The sequence below is a fragment of the Paramisgurnus dabryanus genome, chromosome 22, assembly GCF_030506205.2.
Source record: "Paramisgurnus dabryanus chromosome 22, PD_genome_1.1, whole genome shotgun sequence".
Classification (NCBI taxonomy): domain Eukaryota; kingdom Metazoa; phylum Chordata; class Actinopteri; order Cypriniformes; family Cobitidae; genus Paramisgurnus; species Paramisgurnus dabryanus.
In genome coordinates this window covers 15,823,282-15,840,162 of record NC_133358.1, presented here as the reverse complement: position 1 = coordinate 15,840,162, position 16,881 = coordinate 15,823,282, and the positions used below count along the sequence as shown (strand labels likewise).

Sequence of the window (16,881 nt, the reverse complement as noted above, 5' to 3'; positions counted from 1 at the left end):
CCAGCTTAAAGGATTATTCCATTTTCTTAAAAATAAATCCAGTTAATTTGCTCACCATCATGTCATCCAAAATGTTGATGTCTTTTTTTGTTCAGTCGAGAAGAAATTATGTTTTTTGAGGAAAACATTCCGGGATTTTTCTCATTTTAATGGATTTCAATGGACCCCAACATTTAACAGTTTTAATGCAGTTAAAAATTGCAGTTTCCAAGGACTCTCAACGATCCCAAACAAGTCATAAAGGTCTTATCTAGCAAAAGGATTGTCATTTTTGGCAAGAAAAATAAAAACATGCACTTTTAAACCACAACTACTCGTTTTCCTTTGTTCGTGTGATGCACCAGCGTGACCTCGCGTAATTGCGTAATGCCTTGGAAAGGTCACGTGTTACATAGATGAAATGCGCATTTGCGGATCATTTTAAACAATAATCATTTTTTGAACTGCATTAAAACTGTTAAGTATTGGGGTCCATTAAAGTCTATTAAAATGAGAAAAATCCTGGAATGCTTTCCTCAAAAAACATAATTTCTTCTCGACTGAACAAAGAAAAACATCAACATTTTGGATGACATGGTGGTGAGTAAATTATCTGTTTTTTTTTAAGAAAATTGACTAATCCTATAAAGGTGCATTGTGTAACTTTTAGAAGGATCTCTTGACAAAAATGCTATATAATCTCCATAACTATATTATCAATGGTGTATAGACCTTATGTAAGACCTTACATAATGAACTGTATTGTTTTTATTACCTTAGAATGAGTAATTTTTATTTACGTACACCGTAGGTCTCCTTACATGGAAGTCGCAGTCAAGTTTCTACGTAGCCCTAAATGGACAAACTGCTCTATAGAGTGCATATTATCGGCACTTCCCCCTCCTTCTTGTTTGGATTCCCTATTAAGGGTTAACAGGCTCAACAAGAGTAGAATATCCTTTATTTATTCCCAAATCATGGATAGCTGCAACCTCTCCATTTCACATATTCGAGAACAGTGGGAAAATGATCTGGGGGCACAGCTATCTGATGAGGAGTGGGATAGGGGCCTTACTAGAGTGCATATTATCACTACGTTGTCTCAGACGATGCCAAATTTGTCCTTTGCCAGCTACTGTAGCTTCACTATGCATTTCAAAAGTGAGGCATGAGCTGTAGATGCACAATCTCACCGCTAGATGCAAATAAATCTCTACAAACTGATCCTTTAAGTCATTTTAAGTGATTACTAGATAAATGAACAATATTATGTAAAGAACAGTGTGTGCAAATATAACCTTGATATCTTTAATATTGACTGAGTAAGGTCATGAAATCGATGAGTGAAATCAAACTTTGATGCTCCAAATATACTTTAGCATGGATTTCACAGACAGAGTGACATATATTAAAAATCCTTCAATTAAGGCACAGCACATAGAAATTTTGACATTGTTGCTGTCATGCATCAGTTTAAAATATTCATTGATTCATTGCTACAGCCTGGCTGTCAGAAATCTCATTCCTCATTTAGCAAGTCCCATTTCTTTTGTTTTCTGCCATTTGGGCTTGAATTCCCGACATCACGTCCAAAGCCAGAATCATCTCCACTGGCTGGAGTTCATTTTCAGCTAAGGGAAAACAAAAGGAACGTTATTCGTTAGCATTGTATTTTACGTACATCAGATTTCCTTGAAACTCAAAACACTGAGGGTTGTAAAGAGAAGGGACATCAAACACTCGACACCCGTCTACAGAAGTGACTGCTGAGTGTGCAAATACCCGACACACTTACTCAGCAGCTGTGAATGTTATGTTAGCTCACCTCACTGATTTGCAGATGTCATCTGTTAGCTAACTGTCGGGAATTGAGCATTATGTTACTATGAGTTCGGACACAGTGGCCTAATGGAAACCGACAGCGTGCAAAAACTGCTGATAAAATTATGTTCAGAAGGACTGTAGCAATACTAGTTGTAATTGAGTGTGAACATTACTTGTGCAATAAAAAGTCAGCAACAACAATACTCTTATACTCTGTTTCTTGATTTTTAAAGTTCTAAAAGAGTGTTAATGGTATATACGACTCAAAGTACTTACTTACAAGATGCCAAATAGATAAATGTAAGTAGTTAAAAGTCATTTGGAAGGCCATTACACTAATAAGCTCCAGCGCACACGTCACAGTCAAATTTTATAAGACTGCGTATGCAAATAAACTAAGACATAGCTAACATAGTGATGAAATTAAGTCATTGTTAAAATTGAAAACTGTCCAAACGTCGATGGTAAGCATTTGCCAAGTGCAAAGGATTTCAGTCCAACACTTTTATGAGGTCATCTGCCAATAAATGTGGTTTGATCAAACATGTGACCCTGTCTGTGAAATTCAGGCTGATTTCACATTGATTTCAATGTTTGACATGACCTTACTCTTTACAATTAAAGATATCAAGGTTATATTTTCACTAAATGTTCTTAAAATTATTGAGCCATACCATTAAATTACAAAAATGACTTCAGACCGTGTTTTTCAAGGCAGGGTCATAAATATAGAATTTTTTTGTATATGATATATATATATTTATCATTCAAACATGTTTAGCGCCTCACCTGTGTATCCACCTGGCTGTGTGTGTCTCCACGGCAGTATGTCCACCCCACTCCTGCTGTACAGGCGATCGGTGTGAGACTCAGTGCTGTAGATGATCTCCTGAGACTGATGCTCTCCAGGGTGCTGAGCTTTAACACGCACCTCCAATATAGTCACCTCCTTTTCCTTCAGCTTTCCAGTTTTCCCCTTCACCCTTGTGCGCTTGTTGTCCACCCACACCACACGCTCCTTCACGGCTGACCTAGGCACAGTAAGATACTAACAGGTCACCAACACCCAGCCATTTCTAGCACAAGCTTTGGGCATGTTATAGACTCAATATTCTCAGACTAAATTTAAGAATAAATTTGGCACATACTATAATAGGTAATGTTTTAATAAAAGACTCCCATAAAATTACCATTTAAATACTTAACACAATAAAACGTACATTTACTAATAAATGTGTCATCTTAAACTTACTCTTCGATGCCCAGGTCGGCAAGCGTGGTGTTCAGGAAAGGAAAAGCTTGGTCGAGACTCAATACTTCAATGGGCAGTCGCACACACATGGGCACAATCCATTCCATCTCAGCTCGCACCATTTTGTCATTTATGGAGGGGTCGAATTGGTTTTCCCCAGCGTCAGTATTTACCTGTGTCTCCTGGGGCTGAGCCCCTTGCTGGACCTCTGAATCTTTCTTTCAGTTTGACACTGCTGTGTTGACTAAAAATCGTTCTTCAATTTTCCTTTACCTTTGTCTATGATCATTAAGTTGATTCTTTAAAAAGGATTTCTGGCTATATGTTTTCTTCTCCGAGTCGGCTGATGGTCTTCAAGCTTAAGGTCACATTAAACTAAATGTAGACAAAAATCTTCTCAGATGGATCTCTCTGTCCACTGTGGGCTTGTGGAGAAAGGAGTCATGAAACTCTGGGGAGTATTCAGTCATCCAGTGGAGATTTAAATGCTCGCTGCGAATGTGTGTAATGTGGCACTAACCTGTGAGGTTTATTAGTCTGTCAGGATGACATATTATAGTATGGAGAGTTGTTTATTGTCCTCCCTCATGTGTATGTGTTGTACTTGTGTTTGGTACTACAACTTTGGGTTAAAAAATGTTACACAAAAAAACAACATGATCTCACAAATTTCCGTAAAATAGTCACGCATTATTTTGCTCAGTTGTGCATGGCATTGTCACGTAGTTCCGCCATTTTACGTGCCCGTGCCACGCATTTCTTTTCCATGCCAGGTTCACATATTGGTTACTCAACTGTTTTTCCTATTTTTAAACAATTGTCGCTTCGGTTTGAGGTTTGCTGTTTGCATTAGGATGTCACTTTAACTCTTTCACAGCCATTGACGAGATATCTCGTCAATTAAGAGAAAACGCTTCCCCGCCAATGACGAGATTTTCCGTCTTTCTGCAATACCGCTATTATTATACAACCCGGAAGTAGTGCCTCACGTGAAAGAGAAAGAACTCCGTGTATGTTTTAAAGATCGCTCTGCATCTGATCTCTATGAAAAGTCCTTCGCAAAAATGGAATTATCTCAGCTTTTTGCTCAAAATTTTGTGTTTTTGAAGAAACCTACCCATGTTTGAGAGGTGATTACAAGAGAACTAATGAAGGTAGGATGAAACGTTTTTTTTTTGTTTGAGAGCAGAGGGTCTGTTCTTTCATCTGATATATTGTTTGTTTATATATTTAAAGAAGAACATTTTCTGGAAGGCATTAAACTTTTGTGAAAATCATGAAAAATGCTGCCGCTGGCTGGCAACTTTTAAAAAAAATGCTGGCGGGGAAAGAGTTAAGTATTGGTTTATATACTATTTTTTCGTATGCTTTTTATTCATTGGCGCCTGACGTTAGGGTTAGAGTTGTGTTTGGGTAAGAAAGTCATTTTATATAACAGAAAGTTGTTCTAACCCCAAACCGAAGCGACAATTGTAACAAAATAGGGAAAACTGTTTATTAACCAATACGTGAAACTGACACGTAAATGAAATGCGTGGCACGGGCACGTAAAATGGTGGAAATACGTGACAATGCCACGCAAAACTGAGCAAAATAATGTGTGACTATTTCACGTATTTTGTGAGATCAGGTTGAAAAAACCTACCAACCATCCATCCAATCAATCAGTTAATTATTCAACTAGCTAACCAACTAACTAGAACAAACTAACCAACAATAAGTTAACTAACCAACTAATGACCAACCAATAATTTAACCAACTACTGTACAGTACGTAACTGACGAAACAACTAATCAATTAATTAACTAACCAACAAATTAACTAACTAACCAACCAATAAATTAACCAACTAGCTAACCAACTAACAAGCATACCAACAAACCAACCAACAATCAGTTAACTAACCAACTAACTGACCAACCAAAATATTAACTGACCAACCAATTTAAATTTAACTAACCAACAGTCTAAATTGCAAATTAATTCTGTGCGTCATCTCAAATTTTGCTTTCAATACTAACTCGCTAGCTCTGTGAGGGTTCCTATTTTGCATATACCAGGTATAAAACAACTAAAGGGCTCATTCTAGTTCTGCATAGGTCCTATAATGTAGCCACGATGCTGTACCCTTTTCATTTATACTTCTGCATTGCTGTCCAATATGTCCAATTCATAGACTGTAAAAAAGATGGACGATTGTAATGAATTGAAGCCAAAAATGTCCGACCATGGTCGCCGCCATGTTAAGTAAAAACGTCAGTTTGGAGCCAAGGCATGCGCAGAAGGAATCTTCCGCGGAGCCACGGTATCAAAGTTCGGCCCAAACGCTCGCACGCCCAATTCAACCACGCCAATCATAACGACACGCCCCTTTTCTATAGCATCAAATTACTAGCTAGAATAAAACGTATCACAACAAAACACAAATGTACATATATCAGCGTGATATCAACTACCTGAAAGGACCAAAACCATCTTTCGGAAACTTTTATTGGAAGCGTAAATACATTTTTTATTTAGAGCAGAGTCCCATTTGTTTGAATAGAGCGGGTGGGGTTTATGACTTGTACTGCAGCCAGCCACCAGGGGGCGATCCAAGAGCCAGCGGCTTCACTTTTCAAGACTTATGAGGCACACCAGGTCCAATTACACATTTTTTATTATTTTTTACTAGATGGGAGGCTTCTAGTGAACCAATCACAGCGCTTGTGGTCCGCATAGGACGGAAGCATTGTTACATTTCTGGCGAGGTGTGCGTTAGGCTATGGAAAGACGGGGGGGAAATGTACGTGTGACTATAAATAACCCTTTACTCTGTTTTAATAAGGTTCGTTTAGGAATCTTGCTAGAATGCCATTATACAGTAGTTACTGGTGCTTTCACTAATTTTATACAGATATATATTGATCAATTGTTATCAATATTGATATATTATCCATATTTAACAAGTATATTGACACTTTAAATGTACAAATATAAAATAATCGATATCATGCTTCTTTGTTGTTAATCTTGTTGTCGAAAGGTCAAGAGTATGATACTTGTCAGTTAGTAAGCTGCTCAGTTTATTAAATGATAAACCCACAGAACTTCATTGTCCGCATGCAGTGCAGCATTGTTGTGTTCCCTGACAGGTGATTACTTGAACTGAACGATTTATTGTGCGCTTACAGTGAAGTGTCACTTCAGGAAACATGTCAGCCCATAACTTTGCATGTTTATGACCATCTGCAGAACCTCGATGGTCCTCTGCCTTCTCCGTGACCTCTCAACCTCTGTCCTTTCTTTCCACTAACACAAGCTGCTTGACATTCCAGTCTGCTTCGTTCACTCAATGCTGATAGCAAACACTTCCCAAATCTTTGTCTTGTCAGTGTTTTATGCAAATGATTATGTCCGATTTTCATGTCAAATTCCTGATGCCAGTATGCAATGCACAACAGGTACTGTACACATTTTTATCGTATTAGGGATTCCCTACACTATTAGTGCACTAGGCAATGAATAACATCTCAAAACATTTTCTTCACAGACTGAATCTGAAATTCAAAGTATGTGTGCTATGGGGTGGGATGTTGGCTTCGGTTGTTGACTGTTCATAGTTTTGTGGTGACACTTCACGCTAACTATTACGTTGCCAAATATGTCTGTTCTGCATACGTCACTCTAATCTGCACCCAACTGTGTCATTGTTTGGTTTCGGTTTGATTCTGCCCTGTAGGATGTTCGCTGTCTGGTGTTACATTTGTGTAAAGTGTTTCATGGCTTTAGTCTAATAGTGTGCCTTAAGCCATGAGATCATGACCTGTATCAGCCAGTCGAGTCAATAGAGGGGTTACTACTGGGAGGGGTTATTAGTACAATGGTTATGTACTGCCCCCTATGGACCAAAATAAAGGAGGGTTCATTTAAATTCACCTGCTCAGCATTTAGCAGGGATATACCAACTCCTAATTTATTCATTTTAATGATATAAAATAAGCTTTGCTATCAACATGGTACTACAAGCTGCACTACTTTAGTCCTAAGTCTGCAAAAACAATCATTTCTATGCCATATGTTATTAAGAAAAGACAACAAATGTTAATATCCTTTATATAACAAATACAGTAACATAACAATAAATCATCACTTTTGAATAAATTCTTCTTTTTAGTACAATATAATTAACATTGTAAACGTTTTGGGGTATTTAACATGTCACATTAAAAACAGCTAAAACATTTTCTTTTGCTTTTTGTTTTGTTTATAATTGAAAATACAAACATAGAAATAGAAATAGAAGTGTTTATAGTGAAACAAATAAAAGCATAAAACGTCATAAAATGTTAGAGATGGATTAAAATGATTAAAACATTAAACCCAGTATCATAAATAACTAAAAAGAGCACAGTTGTCTCTTTAAAAACCATGCAGTTGCAAACCATTAATTCTCATTAAAAATTACACTAACTGATTATTGAACAATCATTACATTATCCAAACATTAATGTTTTATGTACACGTGTCTTATGTCTCTGTCTTTAACTCTGAACTGATTTAATACATTTAAGCATAGTAGTGTGTGTGCTTAGCAAATGTGTAATGTAACAGTACCGGTCTGATGTTGATAAGGTTTAGTGTTTGTATAAGTCTCTTCAGCGTTCCATGGTAATGGTGATGACTCCAAATGGTTCGGTCTGATGCACACTAAGTTTCCGAGCACAAGTCAGTTCTGTGGATCACACACACACTCTCATTAAGTAAAAAAAACTTTAGTACATACATAATGCAACCCGTTCATCCCTTACCCAGTGTCTTGTAGAACAGATGAGCTGCAGTGCTTCGCTCGGCCTCTGGGGGCAGTAGTGAGTGAAAGCAAACCTTTCCAAAACGCTTGATAAAGCCCATGATCAGTCTATGATCACAACATAGAATGATGGATGTGAATGTTCACACAGATGATACACTCAGACTGTTGGCTTGCATGTGTCGGTTTTACCTGAGGAGGTCAGATGTGTTGACATCTCTTATGTCAGGCTCCATCTCTCCTTGTGGCAGTTCAACATGCTCCTCTAATATCACCTCCATTTTATCGGGGGCCTCTTCTATGGGAGACCTACTAATTTATGCAAATGTATATTTAACAAAAACATTTTCATACATGTATAATTTAATAGTGGCGTATGCAGCATGTATCCATTTGTCAGTTAGACTATATGACGCACTTCAATATTAGTGTTTAGTAACTGCTTCACTTTATTAACATGTATTTTTATGTTTTGCTGTTTCTCACCATCTGCTGGTAGGAGTGATGAGGTCAGTCTGAGACTTGTCATCTTTAGACACATCCAGTGGCACATCAGAAGCAGCTGGACATGCACACACATGTTAGGCATTTTATTATTTATAATGGACTTTAGTTCAGTTAGTTCAATCTTTCTATTTAGCCTTGATAAAAAACATTTATCTTATAATAAATTCTAAATAAATCATATAGAATATAGTTGGTACTACCATTTTAGGGAATAGAGAAATGTTTGGTTCCCACCTGAAAGCTCAGAAAGAACAAGAGCAGCCTCACTAGATTCCCTGACCACCTGAACATACAAAAACACAGAGAGAGGATTAAATATAGATTAAATAAAAAATGTCCTTTATCAATGGGACACAGGAAAAGACGTTCTGAACAGTGGCGGCCGGTGACTTCTTCGAGGGCGCGTGATGCGAAGCTCGTTACAACACGAATTTAGCCCGTCGTGTGTGGTTCGTCATGTCAAAATATGTGTTTGGCGTGTCATGTCAAAATAAGTGTCGAAGGAGTTTATGATAAAATAAATGCTCACGTTTGCCAGATACTCAATCTTGTGTAATCAGTGTAGTGTTAAGTTAGTGTCTTGCGAGTATTTTGTGAACGTGAGTGTCTTTTTTAATCATAAATCCTTTTGACGTGTGTGCAGCAGGCACGTATTTTGACATGAGCATGATGCACATGGTTTACATGATGCAACAAACACATATTTTGACATGACGAGCGACATGGCACTCCGAATACATATTTTGAATTTGCGCCCCTCGGAGGAGAAGTCATCAGCCGCCACTGGTTCTTAAGTATGCAATAAAAGTGAATGGAGACTACGGACTTGTAAGCATTCACAATATCACGTTTGAATATGCAAAAGCATTCAAATTTCAGCCTGCTCAACATACAAAAAAGGACTGAGAATATAGTACAAAAGTCATATGGATTAAAAATTATGTTTTTGATGATTAGTAGAGCCTAAAACTAGTCCCCATTTACTTTTGTTTTACGAAAATAACAGTGTTAACATCTTGTGTATTCAGCAGAAATAAAACCATAAATGAATTATTGGGTGAATTATTCCTTTAAGTAGGCTACTAACATGATGGTTTTAGAAAATGGGTGCAGGTGACCTTGATAACCCAAAAACCTATATATCAAAATTCTTCCTTTGATGCCATCAGACACGACACCTCTGTTAGAATTGAAAGTGGCATTTACCTCTCGACTAGACTCTTTAATCAAATCCATCCCTCTTTCTTTCTCTATTTCTGACAGCTCGCTCTCGTCCTGTGCATGCCGTTTCCTTGATGGGCGGGGGAGGACGGGTGCAACGCTGCAGCATTTCCATAGCGACTGGAGGTCAGGGTGAATGAGTACTGCATTGCAAAGACCAGCAGCATGTCAATGGTTAGAAGAGTAATGTTTGCTAAACTAGAGGTGACCTCTGAATAAAACTGCTAAACGTTTTGATGGTCCAAAGCTTACATATAAGTTGTGCTGTTTATAAATATACTTGATGTTGGTATGGATGATATAAAATTGGAGGGATCTGTAAATATGCCTTAAATATAAGAGTTATTTGTAGATGCTGTACATTGCTGATGTATAGTCCCATCTATGAAAGGTATGACGTACAGTTACACGGTGTGCTGAGCAGAACTGCTGCTGATGGCTTACGGGAAGCAGGAACATTCAGGAGCACATCAGACTATGGATAAAAGAGGCAGAGATAGATGGACAGAATTAAAAAGATGCATGATATGTAAGGTAGAGGACAGTACGGATGTTACAAAGAAAAAGAACTTACAGTATATTCATAAAACCTATTTTTACCACCATTTGCAAACTAAACCATTGGTTGTGATGCTTTGTTAAACAATTGTACATCAATACACAAAAACATTGAATTTTAACATTAATTATTAACAATTTTATGTATTGAAAAACAGGGAAACAAATACAGGTGCCATGTGGCATGCAAACCTATGTTTGTGTTTGAATCTTTAATGGACATCAACCAAATTTAAGTAAGCTTTGATGCCACAGATTATTTTCTGTGCACCCCTTTACTCCTGAACAAATTAAATGCATCAAGAATCATTTTGTAATTGCATCATGACCACATGATTCAAATTCTAATCATAAGGTGCCTAACGATTCCCATCCCTGCTAATTTGATCATTTACCAGAGAGTGAGTTTCAATCAGAGGGTTGTTAATCTGTTGCCGCATTGCATCCTGGGAAATCTGTGTTTGTTGGTCGGCAAAGATCAGTTGGCGTTTACCTCGTTTTTTCGGAAGCACTTTTGTTTCCACTGAGGGGGTCTGAGAAAGAAAATAAATATTAAAAAGGGTTTATTAAACAGTAAAACACTGTTGTGGGTTCAAGCCAATGTAATAGTCTCTGCTGCAATGTCTTTCACGCTTCAAAACACATATGGATTATGAAACACTAGGGGAAAATGGGCAAGGTAATGTGAACATTACTCCACACACACACACACCTCGAAGGAGTGCTCCATCTCTTGTTCTTGCTCTACATCTTTCTCACTGGCTTCTGTGATTGGTGGCATGGTAATAGGGGGAGGGGTCATCTCCAAGACAACCCTATCTAAGGCGACATCTATAAGATGCGTACTCCCATCATCCATGCTTTCACTGTTCTTCAATCTGCAAACACAGAGACCATGAGCAAACATCTAAAGGTGTGAATCTTTATTTGAAAACATAACTTCAAAGATTATAGCCTACATTATATTTTGAAGTTAAAGCGATTCCTTATTTTAGATTTAGGTCAAGGACACTTGGCAGAGCAACTGCTTTTGTCTGTCTAAACTCATGTTATGTTTGAGTCACAGCCAAACTGAGAGATACTGTAAGAGATGTGTTTAGAAAGGCAGAAAGGATTAAAGGATTAGTCCATTTTCTTAAAAAAAAATCCAGATAATTTACTCACCACCATGTTATCCAAACTGTTGATGTCTTTCTTTGTTCAGTCGAGAAGAAATTATGTTTTTTGAGGAAAACATTCGAGGATTTTTTTCATTTTGATGGACTTTAATGGACCCCAACACTTAACAGTTTTAATGCAGTTTTAAATTGCAGTTTCAAAGGACTTTAAACAATCTCAAAGGGTCTGATCTAGCTTATCAATCGTTTCAATTGTCTTTGTTGGCAAGAAAAAATATGCACTTTTTAAACCACAACTTCTCGTCTTCCTCCGTTCGTGTGACGAGCCAGCGCGACCTCACGTAATTGGGTAACGCCGTGGAAAGGTCACGTGTTACATATATGAAATGCACATTTGTGGACCATTGTAAACAATAAACTGACACAAAGACATTAATTAGTATCATTCGACATACAACAACGTTGAAACGGTCCTCTTTCTCCACACTTGTAAACACTGGGGCGTAGTTTCGATACTTCATCCGTGACCTCTTGACGTGATGACGTATTGCGTGAGGTCGCGCTAGCGCATCAGAGGACTGGAGAAAGATGATAAGTTGTGGTAAAAGTGCATATTTTTTATTTTCTTGCCAAAAATGACAATCGTTTCACTAGATGAGACCCTTATGCCTCGTTTGAGATCGTTTAGAGTCCTTTAAAACTGCAATTTTAAACTACATTAAAACTGTTAAGTATTGGGGTCCATTAAAGTCCATTAAAATGAGAGAAATCCTGGAATGTTTTCCTCAAAAAACATAATTTCCTCTCGACTGAACAAAAAAAGACATCAACATTTTGGATTTAAAATATTGGACTTATCCTTTAATTTGGTATATTTGAACTAAACCTGTTGTTTGTAGAGCAGAAAATAAAAAATGAATCAAGAATAAATCAGTATTTCTGGATTTTTCCTTCTTAAACTTCCCACACAGTTACTCACTGCTCAATAGAGATCATAGCATCATCTGTCTCTGACTGCTCCATCTCTCTCGCCCTCTCTCTCTCTTTATCTTCTTCATCTGTACAGCATACAGGAAAAGACCAGATTGTCAAACACATATCTGTATAAAACCATACTTATGGAGAACCACTACTGTAAGTGATCAAGGTTATAAACAGTTGGGCCCAGACAGGACACAGCTAATTATTTCTCACTTTCTTAACTTTAGACTGAGCTGAACGTCATATACTCTTTATTTTTACTCCAAAGCCATCCTATTAGCCAAAATATCTGTTGGAGCCATTCTGTGGATTGTCATGGGTTGTCGCTGTGAATCATAGAGACTTTAAGTTGATTTATGTTGAGAGTTAAGTTGATTTGAGAAGTGTTTTATTTTTATTTATGTTAATAAATGGATTGGCATATCCGAAGTTTATTTTTTGGACTTTTGAAAGTTTATTAATTATTTTAAGCCAAGAGGAAACAGTACGTCGCATACACGCGTGCAAAACAACTTAAATGTGCACCAACAATATCTAATAAGTAAACATTGAAGCAGCACAGTTTAGACATTATAAATCTGTTGAAATCTAAGAAGCTTTCTGCCAAGTTACGTGGGTGATGATCCTGTGTAGGCCTGTGAATAGCTGATAATGGTATTTTAAATCAGATCAATATCTATTTAAATGTCTATTGATTGGTTTGTCCATTCATCCGTCTATTTTTTTGTCTTTGTTTCTTACCCCCATTATGGAACTGATCTTGTTGCTCCATAAGCATGTCGATCTCTTGAGCTGTTGCTTCAGGTAACTCCGCTCCACCAAACTAATATTATAATCAAATGAGACCGGTTAGAACATGAGCTTGGAAAACAACATAAAATATAACTCTTCTAGTCTATTCTGGGGTAGCCATGACTAAGCCTCATGTGGGTAGATGATCAGTTTATACATAAAACGTGACGGCTAAAGGCATTTTGTGGGGCCAAAGGGCACTAAAGTGACATCATCTATTTGGTGTACACAGACTCAAATAAAGATCTAAGATGAGCGTGGTGTATTGGCGGTACAGAGAAGTGTGATTCGTGTATGCAAAGTGAAATTCACTGATAAGTTCACCTCAACTGGAAGCACAGGCATCGGATATGCGTCTTTGATGGTGATCGATTCAGGAGAAGCAGTGAGGCCTTCAATAAAAAGAGAGAGAGAGCTATGTGAGAAACAAAATGATAAACTTTTGACCCAAATCGGTTGCAATATTTCTTACCTTTAGGCACCGTAATCTCTTTCCTGACCACCAAAGGAGATGAGGGCTCTGTCATCGGCCGTGACTGTCGATAAACAATAAATTCAGTCATGGTTGACCAACTCAGAAAAGGCTGAGATGGAGCTAATATTTTTTGTTATATTCTTTATAGTACTGTGTATATAAGATATCTGAGTGGGATTAAAGACAAATGTGTTTATACATAATTGAAATACAGGCATGAATTCATAAACATACCGCATGCCTGCATTAATGCAAATAACGATAGCATGTAAATATTCAGTTAACAAAAGCCCTCAAGGTTCTACACATTTTTCTTGCTTTGTGAAGGAACAAAATGATTTAAATATGTTAAGTAAACCGATTTACACAATGTATTCAAAACCTATAAAATCTAGTAAAACTAGATTTACTACACTAGCAAAAGAAAATGAATGTGCATGTCAGCGCATGTATCTATTTTCTCCTTATATGGCTTCAGTCTGTGGTGCATTGTCTGTGAAATTTTTTGCATATTTTGTTTTGTCTCACAGGCAAAAATCATAAATTTTGGTCACCTCGGGTAGCATGGAGGGAGTTGGAAGTTCGCAACCAACACCCATCACTCCAAAAAATGGGTCTAGTGCCCATTCTCCCTCCTCCAGCTGGAAAAGAGAGTTGGGGACATTCAGGACCAACCTAGAAAAAAAACATATAATCCCAGCACAGCTTAGTCAATCAAGACAGACTATAGCAACAGTGATGGTGTAAACAACAGTCACGTGTATGAAAAACAATATAAACCACGGTGTCAGAATGATTTATATTAGTGACACATCATGACAAAGACGACCTTGAGTCTAACCTATCAGCTTCGGGCATGTCGATGCGCAGGTTTCTCTCTGAGCGAAGTAAATGCTCGATGGTCTGCTGGACCTCCTCTGTGAAGAAATGAGACAAAACATGCTTCATTTTAGGTAATACAAACACAAATGCAGACAATGTAATACTGTGCTACCAAGGGACATATATGTGAAACACAGTTAATGTGATTAGTTTATGATTTACTTTTACAATTTTAGACTTCTGTAGCATTTAATTTTTTTCCCAGAACTCCACTTAAAAGTATTTGTCAAGATTTCTGAGTACTGAATAAGCATTGATGTGTAAATACTTGGTAATATGCTCATGGTTTGACAACTAAAGGATTTTGCAGCTTAGAAAGTCCAGGTGTAGTGTATTACATATTTAAAATAATACAGATATTGTTCAACATGATATCATCATGCTAAATAAAATATCTCCATAGTCTGATAGTTTCCTGTTATCTTTAAGCTGGTGTTTTTGTATGTACCTCCAGATCTCAGATTTTTTTCATTATGCTTTCAATTTCAGCTCCCTTGAAATCTTTTCTCATTAGTGTAGGCTTATCTTTCCTCACTAATCCCTAACTGCACATAATATACGACAATGTGTTTTATAGTGAAACTACAGAGAGAAGATTAGCATTCATTAAAAGCTTTAATCGGTTTGCCAGTGCAAGTTATTCTGAATACAAATCATTAAAGATGCCAAAAATTACTCTCTTACACAGCAAATTAAACAGAGGCTTCCTCAACAGGTTTCTCTGATACATATAGCCGATCAATAATAATGGGTGCAATTGGGCATCTGCACTTCCCTTATATGGTCATGTAAAGGCAAAATGACTCGGTAACACTACTATTAACTACTACACTGCTAAGTACTATTACAGGATGTAATTTGCATTGGATTTTACATTGCATATATCCTGTTTTGTACAAGTGCCTGTCTCTTGTCCAGAGCTAAACTGGCCCGTGACAATAATGAGTGTATTTTTCTACTATATTCTGTTTGGTTATAGATTTAGTGCTTTGTCCCATTAGCCGTGCAATGGTCATGGGTTCGATACCCAGGGATCACAGTCACACATACTGATAAAATGTATACCATAAATGCACTGTAAGTTGCATTGGGTGATAGTGTCAGCCAAATACATAAATGTAAGTGTTGCTTTGATTAGTGGTGCAGAAAAATATTAAGCAAAGCAGTACAACATATTGCTTTAATAATGATGATGATGATCTGACCCAACAGAAAAGCACATTGTCGATGGTAGACGATGATCACACCATACTGCAGTTGAGAGGAAAGATAGAGAGAGAAACGAGGCCGAGGAAGACTGGGGTGGACCGGAGGAACCTTGACCATTACATAATCCACAATGTCCTCACTTGAAATACACAAACATAAACAACTCATTAACATCTAAAATTATGACAATAACAATTTCTGAGGAAAAATATACCTCTTACGTTATGCTTGATATGGTGATATGTGACCATGTCTATGAAATCCAGGCTAAAGTCTCATAATGTATTAATGAGATTTCAAACATTAAAGTTTGTAAAGATATAAAGTTTATATTTTCACGTTAATGCAGAAAACTGTAAATCACAAAAATGACTTTAGCTTGGTTTTCACAGGCAGGGTCACATTAGTTCAACTTTTTTACCATGTTCTCCTGATGTTGACCTTGAGGTACTCTCTTCGGCTAATTCTGATGCCTTTGGTGGCTGCCAACCTTAAAACAAACAAAACAAACTTAAACAAAAAAATATACATTTCATGAAGTTAACTCATGTTTAAATTCAAGCTCCCAGGGTGTGGATAGCGTGCGAGAGAACACAAATAATATTTAGGCAACGGTACACTAACTTACGTTATGCATATTTTCAGCCAAACCACGAATAAATAAATATTTTTATTATTGCTCATGTGTATATAATTGTGTTTATACTAAAGTACTTACCAGATGGTAGAGAAACAGCCACTGTGACGCCGAAGCACGTTTGGATAATAAAACATTTTACCTCAGAGTGTCGTTTTACTTAAATCTGAACGCAATCGATATAAAATCTAATCTAAATATTTCTGGTTACACTTTACTTCGGCCAAAAACTAAAAAAAGGAAGATAATGTGGAAATCTTGCACTAAGCGCGAAATCAATAAATTTGACTCTTGTCTTTCAGTCAGATTTGAATTTCTCTGAGGATTGATTGACAGGTGACGTACAGGGTGTGCGATAGACAGAACTCTTGGCGCGTTTCAGGGCTCAACATTTATCTAAAGGGCAAATTACTAATTACTAGATTTTTACACAACCATATAGATACTGGAAATACATTGGAAATACAATACAATATATTAGTTTTAGTTTTACTATCGTATTTAATAATAGTAGTTATAAATGTTAAAGACACACTGTTTAATGATTTGCCTGAAATAATGCTTACTAATTACTTATTTCTGTTAAAACATATTCACTGTCTCATTTATGATACAATCATCTCAGTCAGTATCTCAATCATACACTTTCTCAATTA

The 16,881-nt window shown here is 37.0% G+C and overlaps 2 protein-coding genes across 2 annotated transcripts; both read right to left on the bottom strand.

The window, feature by feature from the left end:
* Positions 1-560: 560 nt before the first annotated feature.
* Positions 561-3,563, bottom strand: LOC135785577 (uncharacterized). The gene is made up of 3 exons (XM_065295025.2): positions 3,056-3,563; positions 2,593-2,834; positions 561-1,610 (listed from the first exon to the last, which is right to left on the bottom strand). Exons 1-3 carry the CDS (start codon positions 3,175-3,177, stop codon positions 1,510-1,512), a joined length of 465 nt encoding a protein of 154 aa, XP_065151097.1. The 5' UTR covers positions 3,178-3,563; the 3' UTR covers positions 561-1,509.
* A 3,684-nt stretch (positions 3,564-7,247) lies between these two features.
* On the bottom strand, positions 7,248-16,362 carry rec8b (REC8 meiotic recombination protein b). The gene is made up of 18 exons (XM_065295024.1): positions 16,307-16,362; positions 16,010-16,078; positions 15,585-15,727; positions 14,339-14,414; positions 14,052-14,172; positions 13,495-13,558; positions 13,347-13,414; positions 12,972-13,053; positions 12,229-12,307; positions 10,844-11,009; positions 10,527-10,664; positions 9,976-10,048; positions 9,559-9,716; positions 8,587-8,635; positions 8,332-8,407; positions 8,038-8,154; positions 7,847-7,953; positions 7,248-7,770 (listed from the first exon to the last, which is right to left on the bottom strand). Exons 1-18 carry the CDS (start codon positions 16,360-16,362, stop codon positions 7,694-7,696), a joined length of 1,719 nt encoding a protein of 572 aa, XP_065151096.1. The 3' UTR covers positions 7,248-7,693.
* Between the last annotated feature and the right edge of the window lie 519 nt (positions 16,363-16,881).